This window comes from Saccostrea cucullata, unplaced genomic scaffold (assembly GCF_032062105.1).
Source record: "Saccostrea cucullata isolate Sc308-1 unplaced genomic scaffold, CSIRO_AGI_Scuc_v1 ctg31, whole genome shotgun sequence".
Lineage (NCBI taxonomy): Eukaryota > Metazoa > Mollusca > Bivalvia > Ostreida > Ostreidae > Saccostrea > Saccostrea cuccullata.
Genome location: NW_026918875.1, coordinates 40,497 through 62,895, shown reverse-complemented (window position 1 = coordinate 62,895; position 22,399 = coordinate 40,497). Strand labels below are relative to the sequence as shown.

The window sequence follows — 22,399 nt, the reverse complement described above, 5'->3', positions numbered from 1 at the left end:
AAAGAAAGAATTGATAAGTAACTTCCGTAATCCGGATAAGATAAAATGCTCCTGAGTGCTCTTTTTCTAACAAAAGTCCAGCAAAAGTCCTAAATGATATTGACAGTAAACAAGGGAATGTGGGAAGGTAATGACATACCTAGACAATACACTATAGACCATACAAATGTATGTGAGTTGTAAAGTGCACGTTTTTACCGGCATTAAAATTGTAGAGGAAATTCGGGAAGGATGAAAAATATATGTCTGCACAATTTCTATGGAAATGTTGTGCCAAAAACTAATATAGGAGGTTGAATTTATCTTGATATGCTCCATTTAGTATTACATTAGTTGTAAAATCAGTTGTTCTTGTCTATAAATAAATTGATTCCTATCTGTCTTATTTTCCAGGGACTTGGGAATATTGCCTTGGTTACTGGGAGAGTTTCCAGGAGACACTGAGTGACTTGGACATTGATTACTGGCGCTGGGTGCTTTGGGTCATTTACCCAATCATCATATCTTTTTTACTCCCAATTTTTATTCTTCTGTTTCTGTATTGTTCAGCATTCTTTCTTCATTTGTACAACTACCGGCACAACTTCAGAGAAGCTTACCATCATGACATTTGGGATGGAGCCAGGACGGCCATAGCTGCAGCATGGGATGCTCAAGGAAGAATCTGGCATGGTAATTTAAAGTTAATTTTGTAATGCTGTGTAACTGGATAGGAGAAAAATTCAGCAGAGCAGACCGGGATTCGAACCTTGGCCCCCTGACTCTCCAGTCAGGTGCTCTATCAAGCTATCTGGCCGCTGGCCATCAAACCCATCTGACCACCACATTTCTCCCTCCTTTATGGTCTTAGTCTTCAGAAGACACCAATCCAGGCACTTCCCTAGCATGTCTTTTAACTGTCACTTACAGGGCATGTCATGATACCAAATCTGTAACAGGAAAGGATTGACTGTATGGCATGATAGGGAAACAAACCCAGGACCTTTGATCACCAATTAGGTGCTCTTCTGACTGAAGTACCCAGGGTGATATTCATGACCCAAACCATTACAAATATGTAATAGTCTATGGATTGGACCATGGATGTCAACCTGGGTTGCTCCTTTTGTAGTCCACACCTCACTGTTGGTACAGGGATATTGATTTCGATTCCCAGTCCAGCTATAAATTTTCTCTTTCCCTGTAATTTGATACCATTGACTACCCCAGGTCTTGCAGATGAAAGTAGTCTTTCAGTGCAATAAGAACTTGAGTTGTGTCTTCTAGGGTGAAGACAAATTGATTAAGGAGAGAGGAATGCAATTGTTTAGGCCATGGATGTTTGGGTAGCTCAGTAAGAAGGGCACCTGACTATAAGTGATGCAGGGGTCCAGGGTTTGATTCCTGGTCCAGTCTACATTTTCTCTTTTTCCTGTTACAGATGCCTTTTCATGAATGATCATTGTTATCAGAAATGATAGGGCTCATAAGGAATGATACAGTTCTAAAGGCAGACTTCATTTTCGAAAAAATATACTTTTTATTTTCTGAATTTTATATCTCTCCTACATTAGGATTATTATTATATTCATCAACTTATATGAATTTCTAGGTTTTGAGATAAAAGGTTTAGAGAAGATCCCTGAAGTTGGTGCAGCCTTGATCGTTTACTATCATGGAACTCTGCCTGTAGACTTCTACTATCTCATTGCAAGATGTCTACTGGAAAGGAAAAGACATATTAGAGCTGTCGGTGATAATTTCCTTTTTCATATACCAGGTATTATAGAAGTTTTTTTTATTAATGCTCATTTTTAACAAACTGTGCTGATCATGTTTGAGCACTGTATTTTTGGTTTTGTTTCTGACAGGATTTAGAAACATTTTGGAGGTTTTCAGAGTCACACCTGGTACTGTCCAAGAATGTGTCAAAGTACTGAATGATGGACACTTGTTAGCTATAGCACCAGGTAAAGTCTGCTGATTTTTATACATATCTTACATTTATTACACCAATCTTTGTTAACATATGTACCCACAATTGTAACCGATACAAAATCCATATTTTGCCTCTTGTCAATTTTTTTTTGCTATATGCATACCTGAAAATCTGACACTGCATGATTTTGTAAAATGATTACCTTCTTTTTACCACAAAACTTGTTTCCTCTATTAGCAAAACATTTTGTTATCTCGAATTATATGTAAATGAGAATAATTCATCTGGATACTTTGTATGTTGGCCTTGAAAATTATCACATTCTCAAATAAGGGTAGTTCATTTTTAAATGAATAGTTTTTCCAGCTAATGCTGAGGAAAATTAAATAGTAGTTAATTGTATTTCAGGTGGAGTAAGGGAGGCCCTGTTTGGGGATGAGAATTACCCAATCATGTGGGGGAAACGACAGGGATTTGCCAAAACTGCTATACAAGCAAATGTGGTAAGACTTCGTCCCTTAAGATTAATTTGATTAAAATATTTTTCAAATATTCCTGCCATATGATTTTTGAAAAATGAATATTACTGGTGAAAGTCTGTTATCTATCTTATGTTTCTCTTTTGTTTGACCTTTTTGTTAATCACTGAGCTTTTAAAATCAATCATGACATAATGGATACCAGATTAAAAAAACAAAATGTAATTTTTCTTAAAATTTTCCACTAGCCAGAAAAGAGTGAAAAAGAGTGAAAAAAAGATTTATTCTCAGTGAATATATTATCATTACTCCCTTCCATTCAGACTAGTAAGTCCATTTAATTATTTTAAGTATTATGCTTTAAAACATATTCAAAGGTAATTTTTATAAAAATATATATATTCACTGTTCTTATTTTGCAGCCAATCATTCCAGTATTTACACAGAATGTGAGGGAAGCCTTCAGAACACCCAAAATCACTAGGTGTAAGTCAGGTCTACTTTATCAAGTATCAAACATTGTGGAAAACTAAGTGGAACAAACTTACAGACAGACAGAGGGACTAACAGACAGATAAACAGAGGAGGGAACTTATAGTTCTGGCCATAAGACAAGTGGGTCTATAATGAGAGACATTAATAGAACAAGATGTGTTTGTGAAACACTGATGCCCCCTTATGGCTAGGGTTGAATTCTCTCAAATACATTTCCAATGCCAAGGTCAAGGTCAAAGGGTCAAAAGTGTTGGTACTCAAAGGAAGGCCTTGTTACAAGGAATATACCTGTGAAATATAAAAGCCCTATTTCTAACTGTTCAAAAGTTATGACCAAGGTTAAAGTTTTTAAAAAGTGGGTCAAACTCTTAGGTCAAGGTCAAACTATTTACATATGTTTACCAGCTGAAAGGTCTTGTTACAATGAATACACATGTGAAGGATGAAAGCTCTAGCTCAAATTATTCAAAATTTATGGCCAAGGTTAAAGTGTAGTACTTGTTTTTGAAAAAGTAGGTCAAACTCCAAGATCAAAGCCAAGAGGTCAAATTTGGCAGTACCCATGGAAAGGTCTTGTCATAAGGAATACACCTGAGAAATATGAAAGCCATAGCCCCACCCACTCCATAGTTATGGGCTAAATTAAAGTTGACAACAGACAGACAGAGAGACAAACAGACAGACAGGACAAAAACAACAATAGGAAATAAGGCTTATAAACATCCTCCAAGTCCTTTTTTAAGGACATACACATATAATCAATCATCAATAATTTTAAACATAGGTAAATTTTTATTAAATCTGTAATAGACTGTTTTTCATGAATTATAATTTTCAAGGAAATGTTTTTCAAAGGCTTATAAGTAATACTGAACACCAGAATCTAGATATCTGTGGCTCTGTTTAATTTTTATTGAAATAACATTTTTTGAAAAATATATTGATCATCTTAATTCATCTGCTTTTCCAGCATGCCTTCGAAGACTTTATGAAAAGACCCGCCTCCCCCTTGTACCAATTTATGGATTTTTCCCAGTTAAATTCAAGTATGTGTGTAATTAGAGCCGTAAGATTTGGATGGCGAATCAATTATATATCGGAAAGATTTTTGATCAAGTAAAGAACCATCAATAGTACTACTCTGAATTTTGAGTACTTTAGGTATTTTTATTACTCTTGTTTATAATTTAAATTGTAAATTTCAGTATGGTTATTGGTGATCCTATTTATCCAAAAGAAGATCAGAGTTCTGACGCTTTAGCAAATGAGGTATGTAGTTTGAATGGACTCTTAACTGAAACTCTACCAAAAATAGAAATACCAGGAATATCTCTACTTTGAGAACTGAAATTCAGTAAAAGAAAACAATATCCCAAATAACTTCTATCAGATTCTTAGTTCATACCATGATATTAAGATATTTAACAAGATGTAGTATGAATGTTAAACAATATATTTTTGTAGGTGATGGATGCTGTAGGGACTTTGATACACCAGCATCAGAGACTTCCAGGTAACATACTGTGTGCCCTGATGGACAGGTTTATGTAGACTCTAGAGGTGATCCGAACTTGGCTTTCATTAAAATATAATCCTCAGGTTATATCGTAGAAATTACAGCTGATTGTGTTCAACTCTGTATTTGTTGATGAACATTGTCTCTTAATGTTTAAAAGTGTGATACTCAGATTCCAGACTGTAGAATGTGTTGTACTAGCTTGTTAGCTATATATGTTTACGAATTAGGACTTACTACCTGTGTCTATGTTATTTGTTCTTTAAAGGCAGCACCTGTAGTGGTAGATACATATTACTGTAGATAGTTTACATTTTCAAAAAACTTGTGACGTTGCAATGAATTTTGAAAATGTTAAATTGTAACCTTTTTTTCTAGTCTTTAAATTTTTCATCATATAGAGGATTAAGTTGCAATACTTTTTATAAATTATATAGATCTACTATTATTGACAATTTAAATTTTTTAAAGAAATTCTTACTGCATTTTTTTTCAAAAACAAGTTTCTTGATGTAGAGGTTCTTTGGGTCAGTTTAATTAACGAACACTCAGCATTTTTTCTTTAAATCTTAGTATATTTTCCTGTTAGATTTGAGATATAATAGATATGTACATTAATGTATTCCAGAGGCTGATTCTAGCTCAAGTTATAAAATTGTATCAACATATTTATAATCATGATAAATTTATCCATAATGTCATATCCTCACTGATGCCTACTTAACTTGTTGATATTAAAAATGTTATAAAAGTTTGATATAAAAATATAGTCAATACTCTTGAAATAATACTGTAATATAAAGACATTAAGTCACGTTAAAGTGTAATATTAGTTGAGCCACATTTAAACCGAGAACTTTCATGTGTGGACTGACTTCTTAATGCTATTGATTTTAATATGTGCAATATGCATGTACAGGTATGTCTCTGCTAGATACTGTATACAGGGAAATTTTCGTCCCCCCCTTTTTTTGCCCCCTTTGCCCTATCCTCGTTTAGGCAAATTCAAAATGAGACAGATTCAAAGAATACAGTGTAATTTGTTAAACAAAATTATGACTGGGCGAATTTAAAACCGGACAAAACTGTTTGCAATTGTGAAAGTTAATTAGAGAGCAAAAATAATGAGGGGCGAAAATAACCCTGTATACAGTATTTCAAAATTGTCCCAACATCACTTCCCAACATCACTTGTTTATATGTATATGCTGCATCTGTCTTTTTATATTTTCATTCTTGGGAGAGATTCATTTTGTTTATTTTCTCAGTGAATACATTTGATTTCAAACAATGAACACCTATTTATTATCAAATTTTTATATCATATTAATGAAGTAGAGGGGTCCAACTTTATGTCAATTTTTTGTTGAATATCCATTGTAAATATATTCAATAATAATATATAAGCACTGAACTTATTTTGCATTTTTTTTCTCTCTCTCTCTCTCTCTCTTTTTTTTTGGTATAAAATGAACAATATACATATTTTTTTTTGAAAATGAATATCATTGTATTAAATTTTGTACATTTTTATTGAAATGCACAATGTTAAGATTTCCATGTGAAGTCAGTGTGAGGAATATATGTTGTATGTTTAATTTCCATGGTGCTTCAGAAAAGAACTCTGTGTTATTTATTCCTGATTGGTTGAATGAACACATCACTCATTGCAAAAAAAAAAAATAAAAATGATAGGCTGTTGCATTGAACTTTAGAATAGAATATGTCTTTCACTAAGCTGATCATGTAGGTTTATTTACATTTTTTGCCCATTATGATCAGAAACTTTAAGTTTGTCACTCTTGGTGCACTTCTTTTCCTTATACATGTAGTTTATATAGAAAGTATTTATGAATTAACATTATGATCAATATTTTGTTGCAAGTATAAAGGGAGTTTGTATTTGTTGTTAATATTAATAAATCTTTGTTTAAATAATTTTCTGCATTAATTATGTTTACTGTCTTAACATTCAGTATTTAACAAAGAGGAGGTAGGATGTGCTGCAAGACAGTGATTTAAAACTAAAATTAGACTAGCCTCAAAATTTCTATTTTGTTAAAAAATTTAAGAAATATTATTGCTTTATGGTACTTAATTTGGTGAATTAAATCAAACCAGAAAATATAATGTGCATTTTGCTTTATATATTCGTCAGCAACAGATTTACATCCCCCCATATTTCTATGTAAAATTTTGATTGTCCATTGTGGCTCCTCCCTACTCACCCCCACACCCATGATTTGAATCTTCTCTACCCATTTTAAAATACTTCCATATCAATATGATTAGCCTTATTGTTCTCAAGATTTTCCCAACATATTCCTTTGTAAAAAATGCCATTGGGGTCATATAAAAAATGTACACATTTTTTTTTCAATACCTGAAAATGCTACAATACCATTTTAATGACATATTGTGGCCTTTCTGTTCTTTAAAAGATTTTTTTCTAGATATTCCTTTGTAAAACTTTGATCCATTGTGCCCCCACCTTACCCCTGGGGGTCATAATTTGATTAATATGAATAATCGTGGCTTTGATGTAAATGGGAAGAATTGTGTAGATTTTTCCTGTTTACAAAATCCTATGTTGAACTTTAATCCCCTTGTTGTGACCCCCCCCTTTTTTTTGGTCCTTCATTGAAAAAAAGTTATACTCCCTAAAACTCAAAGATACCCCGTGCCAAGTTTGGTTGAAATTAACCCAATCGCTCTGAAAATGGTTTACTGCAATATCTACAACGTATTGACTGTGACGGACAACAGAAAAAGCTCTCTTGATCCAACAGCTCAACCTGTTTTAGGAATTAGGACCGCAATCACGCATGTCCACACCTGAACTGTATTCTTGAATTTCTATTTCCTTTTAATCTTTGGAAGTACATTGTATTAGAGATGTGATACCTAGACCATATCCAGTTTTCACATCATAGTTTAATGATGAAGGGAAAAGTTCAGTGGCATGCGTGTAGAAGATGAAAACAAGTAGATGACGTTGATATTTGTTTCCTGTCTGATAATCTGTACAAGTACTGACAAACAGACGGTGAGTTATATAAGATGTAGACACAATGTTTGCTCACATCTTTGATTACCTTGATGATAAAGTACACCACAAGGTCGCTTGACGTTTCATCAACGATCCCTAAACTGGGAACATGTGTTTGTACAATTGTGAAGATTAGTAGATATTTCTGAATATCTTGCCACGTGAATGCTGTAAAATTTCTGCTTTTACTTCAACCATGAACAGATCTGGACTGAGGAATTACAGAAAATGCAGTTGAGGTTCACATGAAGAACATAATTACTTACAAGTTGTTAACAATTCCAAGAAAGAGTTATGTATACAGGTCAGACAAACCTGTATTTATTTTTAGAAATGGAAAAATGATATTGTTCAGGTTTAGGTTTTGATTTATGGAATGATGTACAAAAATATCTTTATAAATTCGTTTTTTATAATTCTTTAAATCATTGTTCCTCAACTTTTCCATTCACTAATGCCTCTACTGTACAAAGTCCAAATCTTTGAGGACATCTTGATGTTGCTACGTCACTTCCTGTTAATTCTCCATTCACTAAATACTCCTTGCCAACTTTCTCCTGGCACCACTTGATCAGTTCATCAGTTTGGGGAGTAGGAACTTCCACTATAAGCGCAATCCCCTTTATGACCACTAATCCTGCTTCTAAATCCTCCACCAGACGTCCAAAATCTGGCACGAGACCACCGTCTGCTTCCTTCATTGTGTGTTTGACATCAGCAAATTGCTTATTGGTGGTGATAGTACTGTGCAAATCAGCATTGTTGCTAATGTCTCCCTTGAATCTTTCCAAACACCACTGATACAAATCCTGTACACTCGTCAAATCAACTTTGACCTTCTCGGACGTTGTAATTGCTCGCGACACTTCCAAGCATTCTTGGCTGCAAGTATTCAGTATTTCAGCAGTTTCTTTGCTCATTCCATGATAAAAGAGTGGTGCTTCGGAGAGCGGTTTCCCATCCCATTTATTCCATTGTCCATGCATAATTACTGGACAAAGGAACGTATTTGGCATTAATGTAACCTCTAGAAAATGCTTGGAAGGACGAAATAATGGTTTACTACCGTGTATCATTTGCAGACACATAAGAGGTGGTCGTCTGCAAATTCCTCTTCCGCGAACAATTGAGCCTACCAAAACCTGCATCGCACCGAGTGCCTCTACATGATTACCGAATTCTATAATTTTAGATGTCCATGACGGTTCCTCAAAAGACAAGAAAGTACACAGATCGGCTTTATTGCCTAATATGTTGTAACATAGGTATTCAAATCCAGGTTTCCCCGGTAGTCCCACGATGACGGTGTTCTTGCTTGCTAATGGTTCTATTGCTTGTAGATATTTACCATGGTCCATTGCTGACGTTGTAAGGATGATGAGGTCACATCCGTTAAGAGCCTCCTTTGGATTACTCGTCACCATTCTTGGTTTAGCTTTCACTTCTCTCTTCGTTCCATTGTCTTCGTTAATGCTTAAGACCATCTCTTTCTTGTCGACGAGATTTTCCCATTTTGTTGCCTCTTCTTCGTTTAGGTCCAGAATGCGTGTTTCTGTGTCAGGATTGGACGCAGAGAAGGCAGCCACAAGGTGTGCGTTGCTGCCGCCACCACAGACACATATCTTTAACGGACCAGAAGACATGATTCCGAAAATCTGAAAAAAGAGATTGATTAGTTTCTACCTCGCCACAAAAATGTTTTTTATGATTTTTTGACTCCGTTGATCTAGAAGTTTGTCAGTTTGACCTACTTGTGAATTTCTACTGCAAACTCTGTGACTTTGGTCGTGACTTTTGACATGGGTAGCTTTTGAATTATGACCTCATAACCTTGAAGTTTAAACTTCTTTTCAAATATTTTAACTTTGGCCGCTTATTTTGCACCAAAGAGGCTATGCTGTAGTATTTACGTGTGCATTACATGTGTCAAGACATTTAAGAATGGTTTTGACCTCGTAACAAGATTTGACTTGAGACTTACTTTTTATATAAATTTTCCTCTTGAACGGAACTTCTCTGACAGAAATGACAGGATTTTATATTTTGTTAGAACATTTTCCTGTGATAAAACCTATAATTTATGATGTCATACTTTCCAGAATTACTACGAACTATAACCTTGAAGTTTGATCTTCATTTCAAAACTTTTAAGGAGATCTGCGCTTTTATGATCTAGTGTACATGTGCCTTACCTTGTACAAGACTATTCCCAATGTACTACTAGTAATTGTTTTTTACCTCATGACTTTGACCTTTTCGCATGTTAACTTTTGTCGTATCTTTTTTTTTACCTGAAGGGAGAAGGCTTTCATATTTTACATGTGAATGACGTGTGACAAAACCTCTCCAGATGTAGTTCTTGAATTTATTTTACCTCGATCATAACGTGATCTTGAACAGTTACAATATGTCAAAAATCATTGCGATTCAGCCAGTGAGACCCAATAGTTGGAGACCCAATTTTATGAAATTGCTTGCCTTCATTTGGAATTAGCTTTTGACTATAAAGAACTAGCAACCTGTCAATAAAAGCGAAGTATGAGGTTTGCATCTTTTCCAATTACCCAAAGTGAACAACTGTTAAATTTGGATGATCTTGTAGATCCAATGTTTTCCCCCAAGTCCGCAAAGTTCATACTTTACTAGTGCAGTTATTTAAAAGCTGAAGTTGGCAACCACCTACCAATACTTAGTTTCAGCAACAAAGCAGTGATATGTCTGTAACTTTGTATTTTTGAAGTTTAAGGGTGTCTGAACGTCTTTGATGGCACCCACGCACTCATGAGAAGATAGTTCAATGCGTACGTCGGTCAGTATATCTATATCACAATCAAAGGTTGATCAGTTCTGAAGGCTAGTATATTTATCGAGGAACAGGTATTTACTCCATACAATAGGAATGTTGATGCAAACGTTTTTCATGGCATCAGCAGATGCCAGCAATAAAAAAAAAATTTGCTTCTCTCTCAATTTGCTCATTTGATTATACGTCAACTGTTCTGACGTCAAATATAAGATCTACAAAACGCTAATTGCAACAAAGATACTGTAGGTGGGTAGCGACAGAAATACAACTCATTGTGTTCTGCATAATGAAACAAAAGATTGGTTGTCTGCCAATTGTGACGAAATTCTCGCTTCAATGTCATTTCTAATTTGGTATCTATAAAGTATAACATTTCTAGATTTAAAAGTTTAAATTTTAATGATAATTGTAAATTTCTCAACAATTACGCAACCTATATGTAAAGGAAGCATTTATAATGACCAATTCCAAGAAAATTTTAAACGTTAAGTCTCTTAAAAGAAAAATAATACCCATTGGTCAGAGGGCCTTTTGACTCAATTTGTTATACATGTATATGTTTTTTACATAATCAAAATATATTGGTCACTCACCTGTTCAGGAAATAAAAGTCCAGCAAGAGTGGCACACACACGGTGGCTGCTGAAACAATACGGCGCGCGCACGTGCAGAAATTGGATCTGCACTGTAGAGGATCATATAATTTATCCTATTCAGTTCGCTGCATGACAGTATAAGCGTGCCGTGGTTATTACATTTGTTTTCACTTTTCCGGGCTCATCATGGAGCTACTTTGAATACCTTGCTATATATACCAAGAGTCTGTCAATAATAATCAAGTTGTTGTTTTTTCCACAGAGTATGAGCCAACACATGCTCTCCAGTGAAACGAGATGTCTTTGAACAACTTGTGCTCTCTTCTTTAACAAAGCATGATATTCTACTAGACCAGAGTCAGCTATTGTGGAATCATTATCTTGTCTAAATACCATTAGTTTTTATTTCTGTTTTTGCATTATAAGTGCTTTGTTGCTGTAATTCGGTTGATTGAAATTAATGAGATGAGTCGAATTCCTCGATTTGCCCTTGAATTCCAAGTATTTCAAATATAAAAGAAAGTTAGACAGAAATATACATTCGTATTAAATTAACGAACATAAGAGAAGGTAAAATAAATATAAATAATAAAAGGAGGAATGCGCGAAAATAAACATGATCAGCCAATGTGTATACAGTACAATATGCTTATAACGAAGAGCCAAGGGTGGGGGATTTTGCTTCGTCATAATTAAACACCATTCATTATATCTGATTAGTTACAATATATTTTAAAGCTACTTAGGGGAAGGAAAACCATTTTTTTTAAAGTACTGACCAGGTCATTATAAGCATACTGTTCATAGCCCCCCCCCTCCCCAAATAGGGACAAATATAGCTTATTTTAGTGTCCTTTATAAAACAAAGAAAATTGAAGGCTCATATAATACTTAAGATAAATAACTGAAACCATTGTTACTATTTTTTTTTATTACAATACAACAATTAGAATTGAAAAATGGAATCATATGACAAGGATAGTGGGGAAAAATATGTCTTAGTGGCACATTCATACAAAAATAAAAGTGATAAGTGTACATTTCCCGAGATGAATTGAATACAAGTGCACCTTTTTATTAAATTTATTTTACTTAGTTTTTTTTAAAAAACACATTTGTGACAAATCACATATCAAAAGCGCAATAAATATATGTGCATGAAATGCACATTTAAATATTGTTCTTTCTTACAGATTTTATTTTAATAAATAAAATCTGCAGTAGCCATATATATTACAGAGTTAATTTATTGAAATAAAACTGGCCAGAAAGGACAATATATTGACAGTGTATCCTTTATCAGAAAATACAACGATTACAAGGCATCATTAAAATTTGATTTTTAACGTTGATATTAAAGATCGGTTCAAACGACCGAATTGGATTTTATATCTCTGTGGTTTTGCGGGGTATGAAGATAGTCATATGTTTCACTTTTACTGCCCTTTGCCATTGATTTTGTGATAAGATAAGCTATTTGATTGACACATTTCTCGCTCTGAAATGTATAACTCTGATCTATTTTAAGTGACATACACAATATCGAAGTGTTTATAAATACAAAAAACTTTCATCCTGTTTCAATTTGCTTAACATACTCTTGATTGTGAAGGAGTTACAAAAAAATGGAGGACGTAAAGGATATTGCTAAATTACCATCATTTGCAGAATTTTTTTCGAGGACGAACCCTTGCCCATACCCTCTTTACTTGCCAAACCCGCCCCATGGCGCGCGGGGGGAGGAGCGCATACGCCGCCCTATGAACGCCTTTATGGTCTGGGCGAAAAGTGAGAGGAAGAAACTGGCAGCAGAAAACCCTGAAGTTCACAATGCCGATCTCAGTAAAATGCTCGGTAAGTGGCTGCAGATTTGTTAAAAATTTTAATGGTTTTGAATATTTCAATTAAACCTTAAAGGAAGGAAGGAATTCGATGCAAAGCAGATTATTTAGATGTTTGATCATTTCTAATTTGAAGGCCTTTTTTGAATTTTTCTTTGAGTTTGATGTAAATTCCATTATTTTTTATTTCTCTGCGTTTGGTGCGGTACAGCAATATAAATCAAACTATTAAAAAATACTTTAAAATTTACTTTGTACATTGTGTGTGGAGAAAGGGTTTCTTAAGGATTTGAACTTGCCACATGCTATCAAAGTCTGCTAAACAGCAGTATATTTTACTGATCAAATTCAATAAATCAAATATTTTTCTTCATGAACATTATTACATCATCAAAAAAGTTTTCTAGTGGATGTAATAAATTTTAATCAGATCTAAAGGGTAAAGACTTGCCTGTGATAGGTGGTAACGATCCGCAATAATGTTTATTATGTTTATAAACATTGCAATACACTTTTCCGTCGTGACGTTCTTTCTAAACATTTTTTTTTTCTCAGATTGCTATGAAATTCAAAAGTTTGACAGTTTTTTTTAAACGGGGACTGAACTTAACCCTTTTTTGCCTCATAGCATGGTAATTCGTAAATAAAATAATTGAAAAAAGTATAATGCATTTTTTTTTTCCATTTTAAAGTCACATGTAACATTGAAATAAATAAAAATAGGCCGAAATATTTTTGTCCTTGTAAGACAATATTTTGACCATTCGTTATCACCCTCCCTGTATAAGTAAAAAAAAAGTCCTTATCTCTCTTGCCAAATGCAGTATTTCAATAAAATGTAATCAAATCATTATTCCTCTCGACAAATGCAATATTTCAATAAAATACAATAAAATCCTCAAAATTCTTGCCAATGCAATATTTCAATAAATTGCAATAAAATCCTCATCCCTCTTGTCAAATGCAATATTTCTATATGATGGAATTAAATCGAGCTTAATCTCCTTCGTCAAATACAATATTTCTTCTCCCCCCCCCCTTTTATGACCGAAATCGAAGATTTGTGGGAATATAGTTTTGTGTCATGTCCGTCCGTCTGTATGTCTGTCCGCAAATACTTTAACATTGCCCATCACTTTGGCATTAAAGACCTTCCTTTGGGTATAAATATTGATACACTAGTATATTTGACCTCTTGACATGACTTTGGACTTTGATCCATTGCAATAAGTTTTGTACAGTTGGCACAAGGACTTTCAAACTAAACATGTGTATTTATTGTGACATGGCCTTTTTGGGAGTATTTTTTCTTAACTTTTGACCTTGACCTTAACTTTTGAACAATAACTTTAGGGTTTTCATATTTCACAGGTGTATTTCGTGTGACAAGTCCTCCCTTGAGATAACAACTACCAAGTATTTTGACCATTTGATATTAACTTTGGAGTTTGACTTAAAAAGTTCTTTACCTTGACCATTAATTTTGAACAGTTTGTGCTCCGCCCTTTACGTATAAGTCATTTCACTGGGTATCATTGATTTTGACCCTTTGACCTTTTCCTTGGAGTTTGACCCACTTTTTAAAACCTTGAACCTTGGCCATAACCTTTGAAAGGTTGGTTTGTTCTTGGGCTTGAGGGTTTCACAGGTATGTTCACTGAAACCAGTCTTTTCTTAGGAAACACCATTCTTGCTTTCTCAACCTTGGCATCAAAGTTAAACTTGTTTGATTAACTTTAGCCTTCGTATAGGCTGCCATATACGGGGTCATCAGTGTTTCATAATCAAATCGTTTCATGAACACATCTTAGTTTTTTTAAAGCACCTGCATTCATATTTGTTTATGATTTTGTTTAAAGTAAATCACAAGTGTTTTTCAACTTAATTATTTTCTGTGAATTGCGTAACTGGGGTAAATACTTTCATAACGTTACAAACCTTGTTATTACAATTCAAATATTTGCATAAACATATACGAGACGGTTTACTTTATAGGTAAGAGATGGCGAACTCTAAGTTCATCAGAAAAGAAATACTACACCGAACAAGCTGATGAGTTACGGGAGCAGCACATGAAAAAATATCCAAACTACAAGTATCGACCGCGCCGGAAAAAGTCCAAGTTCAAAGATTCTCTTGACGAGACGTTGTTGCCTAACATAAGCAAACAAGTGGAAACTGAATGTGTGTCAAAAGCTACCAACTTAACGCCCCCTGCAAGTCCAGAAGTGCCCCAAAGAGATGTACCACCCTCTTTGATTTCCCAATTTAACTATGCTGCAGAGCAAGTGGGGTCTGGCTTTGGCCTTACAAGTGCAGAACCATCCACGATTTGTCTTGGGTTTCCGGAAACTCCACCCTATCAAAACAATTTTCACGGCTTTGTCTTCCCTATGGGGTGTCAAGATGCTCAGACAGGAGTACACATGTACTCAGACGAACAATGTTTGACCTACTGGTCGGAATATGGAACTGTGTCATCGGGTGGTCAGGAAACGGAGCCCCAAAGCCAGCCTCCTCAGATAAACGACTACGTGTTATCATCTCAAGAACTAAAGGATGTGTCCGAAGTTGATAGTGATGAATTTGATCAATATCTAAAGACAGACCAAAGCAAATACAGGAACAACTCGACAGGTGAAATTGACAATCCAGTGTAAACAAGCCGATGTGATATTTGCAAGACGTTTCAACTTCCTTTGCAAAGTATCACGTGACTTAACCTTTTTAGCAAATCTGTTTGCTAGCGCATAAAACGAGATCACTTACATTATTGTATTAACTGCATAATACATTGTATCCAATGCATCTCAATAATCAGGTTCAAGAATTTTACATGTAATATTTGTTTATCTGACATACTGTGTATTTTTGCATGAAATTTTACTATTTACTCACTGTAGTGGAAATCAATGCAGGATTTTGCACGTCTTCCATTTTTACAAGATTACAAGCATGTTATTTTTCAATCTGTAGAGAAAAATCATTTACGATGTTGCATCATCAAATAAAAGGTTTATATTTAAAAACTTCCTGAATCTTTTAATTAAAAGGTGACATGATGTTTAATAATAGTAAACTTATGACTATGAATATGAAACTCAAATTAAAAGGTCAATATAAATTAGCAAACATTTATCGCTGATTACAGATAAGTGTGGGCGTGAACTTTATCCACGTGTCACTGTATAGTGAAAGTGTTTACACTGATGTATTATCATTATCATCGTCAACTTCAGAGATTTCTTAGAAGAAAATGGGGATTTTGCAAATTTTTTGTAGTACACTTGTTTTTCTTCAACTTGTATTCCGTTAATTAAAATTTTTAAAGTTATTAAAATAAAAATTCTAACATTTAAAAAAGACGTTTCACACCTATATACACATAGTTTGTCTGTTACTTTTTCAACTTTTTTCATTTCTTGTAATTAATTTTATAGATAGAAAACGATTTATAGAGTAAGAATGCTTTATGCACTATAGCTCTGTTTAGAAGCTACATTTTGTTTGACGTCATTAAAAAAGTACATATATATATACATACAGTCCAAATGGTAAAAAATTCTACCAGAAAAAAAATTTTTTTGAAATGCTTTACTAGCGGAATCTACAAATACATGTATACAGTCATGTGAAAAAAACTTCTTTTTTAGCTCACCTGAGTCGGTAAATTGATCGAAATTATGTTTTCTTTGTCGTAATTAAACTCTTCAAATTTTCATTAGTACAGAGTATCCTTGGGTAAAGATATTCAAGTTTTTTTTCTAACGAAGGTACGTACATAATCTTCTAATGGGAAATGATAAAAAACAAGAGACCCATGGGCCTTATAGGTCACCTGAGTATCATGCAACAACTTTCCAACAATTGAATTTGATTCATGTTTTAATCTAGAAGTCATGAAATTCACAATTTTGAAAGAGGCACCATTGCTTATCATTATTATGCACTCAGCATGCTTTCTTTGGTTAGTAATACCCAGAGATACATGTAGATCACAGTAACAAAGAGAAAATGCATTTCCACTTTATCATTATCAGTTGTGCACCCCATCCCACAGGAACCACTGACCCTGGGGCCACATCTTTCAAAATTTTGGAAATTTTATAAATTTTATTTCATCATCTTGTTGATTAATAGCAAAGTGCAGATTTCAAAGCATTAAATCATTTTCAGCCCCCCCCCCCCCCCCCAAGTACCCCTGTCCCAGGGGCCAGGAAATTAAGCATGTTTGGATGAAGCAGCGTTCTTCGTCATAAATATGTACTAAGATCATTGCCATAATACCCAGGATCAAAGGAGAAGATTTTCAAAGAATTCGAGCATTTTCACTGTATAAGCATTAGAGCCCTGCCATAACACAAGAAGTCCTGACCCAGGGGCCCTGAAATTCACAAATCTCAAAGAGGCATCCCTCCTCCTCATAACTATGTACATAGTTCATTGGTTTAATACCCAGGTGCAGAAAAGAACATTTTTAAAGAGTTCATGCATTTTCACTATATAAACAATAGAGCCCCACCCTAACACCTGAACACCCAACCCCGGGGTCATGAAATTCACAATTTTGGAAGAGGCAGTCTTATTCAACATAACTATGTACTTGGTTAGTTTATTTAATACTCAGGAGCAAAGAAGAAGATTTTCAAAGAAATAATTCATTTTCACTATATAATCTATATAGCCCCGCCCTGCCACTAGAACCCCTCACCCTGGGACCATTAGATTCACAATTTTAGAAGAGGCAGCCTTATTCACCATAACTATGCACTTGGTTAGTTTATTTAATGTCCAGGAGAAGAAAAGAAGAATATCAAAGAAATAATGCATTTTCACTATATAATCTATATAGCCCCGCCCTGCCACTAGAACCCCTCACCCTGGGGCTATTAGATTCACAATTTTAGAAGTGGCAGCAGTTATTAATGTAATTATGCATTTTGTTAGTTTATTTAATGCCCGCAAACAGAAAAGAAGAAAATCAAAGAATTATTGCATTTTCACTATAATAATCTATATGGCCCCACCCAAGCACTAGAACCCCTGACCCTGGGGTCATTAAATTCACAATTTTGGAAGAGGCAGTCATTTTCAAATCAACTATGCACTTGGTTATTTTATTTAATGCCCAGGAGCAGAAAAGAAGAATTTCAAAGAAATAATGCATTTTCACTATATAACCTATTTAGCCCCGCCCTAGCACTAGAACCCCTGACCCTGGGGCCATGAATTTCAAAATTTTGGTAGAAGACTTAATGCTGATTACAATCATACCAACAGTTTGACTGCTTGATGTCCAGGAGTAAAGAAGAAGATTTTTAAAGATTGCACTAATTTTAGTTTAATTTTATTTTTTAATTTTTATTTTTAATTTTTAATTTTTTTCCCCTTCACCTATAGATGCTATATGCCAAATTTGGTTGAAATTGGTTCAGTGGTTTCAGAGAAGAAGCTGAAAATGTTCAAATGTTAACGCACGACAGAGGACAAAAACAGTAGCAATAGGTCACCTGAGTTTACTCAGGGGGGCAGGGACCTCGGGGGGGGGGCAATTTTGAACCAATTTCAACCAAATTTGGCATATAGCATCTATAAGTGAAAGGGAACAAAAATTGTGAATTTCATGGTCCCTGCCCCCCTGAGTTTACTCAGGTGACCTAAAAAATCTTTGCAGTCGCTTACTTGTCCACTTATAAGACGTTTTTTCAGTCACTTTTTTAGGAGATTTTTGCAAGTTTCAAGTTTTCAGAATATTGAAACTGTTTCATTTTTTATTTTTTACCAATTAGTGGCTTATAATTAGCAAATCTTTTTAACACTTAAAAACCTTTGAAAATCTCTATCATGAATGATATTTAAGCATAAAATTTTATTGAGAACACATCATCATGCATACATAACAATTAGAACTGCATCACTTGTCATGTTTATCAGGAAAAACTAGAGAAGGAAAAAATGAATCTTAGATAACCTAAGTCAAGTATGACTGTTTTCAGCTGCACATTGTGCATAACATGAAAATAATTAAAACACAGTTTATTCAACATTTTAAGTTAATTTAATTGTAATTAAAAAACATATTCAGTTCCATTTGATGTTGTGGTGTTGATATTTTGCAGGTTAATGTATAGCTTCAGAACTGTAGCTCTCTGCTTGAGAAAAATCTCGGAGAGCTACAGTTCTGCAGCTAGTAAATGTAACAAACAAATGAAATACGGATTCAAGCTCAAAAATCCATTGGAACAATACAAATTAGAGGCAGAGCACAGGGACTATATCCACAAAGTTCATATGAAATTATTTGTTAATGACCTCAGCACATCCATTGAATTCGATGAGTTTAGCAAGTTCATAGTGTGTCTAATTTTTTATTAATAACAACATACTCAGCACGGTCCATTAAATTCTTTGAGTTAAGCTATTTAGTGTGTCCATCACTTTGTTGATAACAATGAACTCATCAGCACTGTCCATTGGATTCTTTGCATTAAGCTGTTTAGTGTGTCCATGGCTTTATTAATAACAATGAATTAAACCTTGTTATTGTACATTGACTTTTGTGAGTTTATCTATTTAATGTGTCCATCACTTTGTTAACAATAATGTACACTGAGCACTGTCCATTTGATTCTCCAAGCTATCTAATGTGTCCAATTTGAAGAAAAAGTTCTTCTGAGTCCTGACTTTTTAGTTTCTTCATTACGACTACATCAGGCTGCAGTCCAAACCTTACTCTCTGCACTATTGTTGAAGCATATTTGTCTGCTAGCTATTACAGAAACAATATATTGATGCCACTCTGCCTGTAAAGAAACAAATCACGAGAGATCAACAAAAAATATTATTTAATTTTAATAAATGAAAAAGAGCTAACATACATGTATTTTCACAGAGTAGAATGGAGTTTATAGAGCTTGTGTCTTACCTTTATTTACAGGTTCAAGTTGATCTCATTGGACTCTCACTGAATCATGACAGCCTGCTATCTCTTGGAAATAGGATCAATGCCAGCATAACCCCCTGCCTATTAACAAAAAAGACACCAGAAATTCAAGAAATGAGAGATGCTTTAAAATCTAATTTACATAATGAAAGGCCTAAAGCTTGACAACTGTCTTACCATCAATTTCAGGATAGACAGTAGTTAGTCTTTCTTCTCCACAGTCTTGTTGACAGATTGAGGTCAGTCTCATCTTCTGCCTGTTAACAAAGAAAATCCAAAGATCATTACAAATGAACAAGAGGCCCATGTGCCACAATGTTCACCTGAGTCACCTTAACCTTGTTATCAGAAGAAAAAATCTTTACTTCATATTTTTGCCAATCCTAGCCCCAAAGGATCGAGATGTAACCTAATTGAATCAAGACAACCTTGGAATGCTTCAGTCCTATTGCAGCTAAGTTAAACAATGGTCTTGCTGCTTTGCAACATAAGTAATTCCTCTTGGACCCATGATTTGAACAAACTTGAATTACAAGTACAAGCAAAATTTGAAAACTGCCAAAAAGCTTTTTACTCATGCCTTAAGCAGATATTTGCTGTGGACAAAGCTTGGCAATGGACTCTTCTTCATTTCTTGGTCAGCCCTGGTCCCCCCCCCCCCACTTCCCTTTCTTCCCTTGTCAACGTCCTTGAAAATACACAAGGGAGAGAATTTCAGTACTTAATAATTCAATGCAATATAATAATCAAAGAATTTCAAGTAAACATTATCATTACAACATTATTAGCTGGAAAATCAGTTATAAAATAAGACAATAAGGTTGAAATAAGAATTACAGGGAAAGTTAGGGTGGGGAACGGATGTATAATTACTTTAGAGTAAAGAAGAGGTAGGAGAAAGATTTGTCAGAAAGGATTAAATGAATACTTCATGTAAGACTCATGGCTGTTTAAGTGGGTCCTGGTGATGTTCTATAGTTTAAAGAATTAAGAAGTAAAGCCCAAATCTTAACGTGCTTTCTCCTCATTACCGCAGTGGAATGAGAGAGGGACTCCATCCTTAGAATTCCTTGTCAGTCTTAACCTTCCTCTGCTATAATAGATCAAACAGAAACATCAGAGTGGGATACTTGCACTTCATATCAAGCGAGAAGCTTAAAACAAGCTTGTTAATTACCACTTTTGAAAATGTTGCCTAAAAACACAGCCAGGACATCGACTCTTTTTATATTAATTGACCCCTGTCCTCGATTGTAATTCTATCAAGTAAAAGTCCAGAGGTTAAAGCTTGGTACAGCCAATCTCATTTGGCAAGCAAAAAGTCAGGAAATTATACAAGAAGTAAAGTCTGAATCTTACCGCAATTTCTGCTCATGTGTGCAGTTTAACGGGAGATGGACTCCTCCTCACTTCAGGATCCTGGTCAGCCTCAACTTTCTTCCGCTTAAAAAGAGAAAACAGAGACATTAAAGGGGAAACACTCTCATTTCCTATCAATTGAAAAACTTCATTTAACAGAGAAACTTATTGCTTACCACTTTGGGCCATGTTGGCTGCTGCATATAGCTTTTTAAAAATACTGTATCAAAATTCTTGGTGTACCTACATTTATTCTTAGGTACTTAAGGTCATGGTAACATTCAACTTTTCTGAGCACATACAATATGAGGAAAGAAGTAAAACAATCTTTAAGAGCAATGCATTGGGGCATATTGAAATTATTTTATTTATATTTTTCTCCATAAAAATAGAGTTTTTAGTTTCTGAAATCTGTAATTTCCTGAAACCAAATTCTTTCCGGAATTGAAAAAAATTGACAAGGGTCATGCAAAAATTCTACCTTTGTCAAATTTCCCCTTTGTGTGTCACAGTGTCTCTTTAAAAAAATTTCCAATGTATATTTTTGATCCTCATTCTAGCACCACCCTAATAGGGGGGTCTAGATTTGAATAAATTTGAATGTACACTATCTGAGGATAATTCCACACAAGGGTCACCTTTCCTGCTCCAGTTGATCTTCAAAAGAAGATTTTTAAAAGATGTCATATTAATTTTTCACTTATTTGTAATAATCTCTCTTTAGAAGAGGACATGGGGTTTCATTTGAATAAACTGGAATCTCATTTACCCAAGGATGCTCTGTCAAGTTTGGTTGATTTTGGCCTGATGAAGATGAAAGTGTGAGTTTTCACAATAATGACAAAGACAGACAATGGACAAAGGTTCATTCCTATTACCAGTTACCATTGAAATCAATCGAGTCTTCTACTAAATCGGGATTGTGATCATTTTTCTCTAGTAGATAAGGTGCTTGCAAAAACTTTGGAGACTAATCTTCCTGTGCGCCCTTGCGAACTTAGCCTGGGACCAATAGCTGCCCAGTATCCGTCTGCTTCCACGTGGAGGCATCGCATAGGACTTGTTGTGGAGAGGCTATGTACTGGCAGGGGAAGACAAAAATTTCTTCCCTTTTCACATTGCTGCTAGCCAGCGGTGATGGCTGAAAGCGTAAGGTGACAAGCACACAGACACTAACACCAACACACTAGACGCATCACACAACATTTAGCAGACGTTAGTAGTTTTAGTAGCTTGTTACGAGGGACGATCAGAAAATTCTGCAAGTATATCTATTAAATAATGACAACAATATGTATCCACATGTAAACTAGTTAAATCCTTCAAAATAACCCCCTTTTACATTCAGACACATTTGCAATTTGCATATCCATGATTTGAAAGCCCCGAGGGAGTCT

The 22,399-nt window shown here is 34.6% G+C and overlaps 3 protein-coding genes and 1 long non-coding RNA gene across 4 annotated transcripts; 2 read left to right on the top strand and 2 right to left on the bottom strand.

The window, feature by feature from the left end:
- LOC134273097 (monoacylglycerol/Diacylglycerol O-acyltransferase-like) lies at positions 1-5,824 on the top strand. The gene is made up of 9 exons (XM_062755277.1): positions 1-127; positions 394-672; positions 1,592-1,759; positions 1,851-1,949; positions 2,327-2,421; positions 2,820-2,883; positions 3,863-3,938; positions 4,098-4,161; positions 4,357-5,824. The coding sequence occupies exons 1-9, from the start codon at positions 94-96 to the stop codon at positions 4,441-4,443; spliced, it is 966 nt and encodes a 321-aa protein (XP_062611261.1). The 5' UTR covers positions 1-93; the 3' UTR covers positions 4,444-5,824.
- A 1,799-nt stretch (positions 5,825-7,623) lies between these two features.
- On the bottom strand, positions 7,624-11,012 carry LOC134273465 (octopine dehydrogenase-like). Its single transcript, XM_062755667.1, has 2 exons — positions 10,857-11,012; positions 7,624-9,112 (listed from the first exon to the last, which is right to left on the bottom strand). The coding sequence occupies exon 2, from the start codon at positions 9,098-9,100 to the stop codon at positions 7,883-7,885; it is 1,218 nt and encodes a 405-aa protein (XP_062611651.1). The 5' UTR covers positions 9,101-9,112; positions 10,857-11,012; the 3' UTR covers positions 7,624-7,882.
- Positions 11,013-12,432: 1,420 nt separating this feature from the next.
- Positions 12,433-15,750, top strand: LOC134273087 (transcription factor Sox-14-like). Its single transcript, XM_062755266.1, has 2 exons — positions 12,433-12,713; positions 14,696-15,750. Exons 1-2 carry the CDS (start codon positions 12,485-12,487, stop codon positions 15,358-15,360), a joined length of 894 nt encoding a protein of 297 aa, XP_062611250.1. The 5' UTR covers positions 12,433-12,484; the 3' UTR covers positions 15,361-15,750.
- A 2,842-nt stretch (positions 15,751-18,592) lies between these two features.
- On the bottom strand, positions 18,593-19,901 carry LOC134273080 (uncharacterized). Its single transcript, XR_009993351.1, has 3 exons — positions 19,821-19,901; positions 19,626-19,724; positions 18,593-19,503 (listed from the first exon to the last, which is right to left on the bottom strand). It is a non-coding gene; the product is annotated as an uncharacterized LOC134273080 (long non-coding RNA).
- Positions 19,902-22,399: the final 2,498 nt, after the last annotated feature.

Bases quoted from the DNA above. Each gene is read 5' to 3' on its own strand.
- LOC134273097 (XM_062755277.1), top strand. From the start codon at position 94: ATGATATTGACAGTAAACAAGGGAATGTGGGAAG. The intron at 673-1,591 runs GTAATTTAAAGT...ATGAATTTCTAG, and splicing joins TCAAGGAAGAATCTGGCATG to GTTTTGAGATAAAAGGTTTA. The intron at 3,939-4,097 runs GTATGTGTGTAA...TGTAAATTTCAG, and splicing joins TTTTTCCCAGTTAAATTCAA to TATGGTTATTGGTGATCCTA.
- LOC134273465 (XM_062755667.1), bottom strand. From the start codon at position 9,100: ATGTCTTCTGGTCCGTTAAAGATATGTGTCTGTGGTGGCGGCAGCAAC.
- LOC134273087 (XM_062755266.1), top strand. From the start codon at position 12,485: ATGGAGGACGTAAAGGATATTGCTAAATTACCATCATTTGCAGAATTT. The intron at 12,714-14,695 runs GTAAGTGGCTGC...TTTACTTTATAG, and splicing joins CGATCTCAGTAAAATGCTCG to GTAAGAGATGGCGAACTCTA.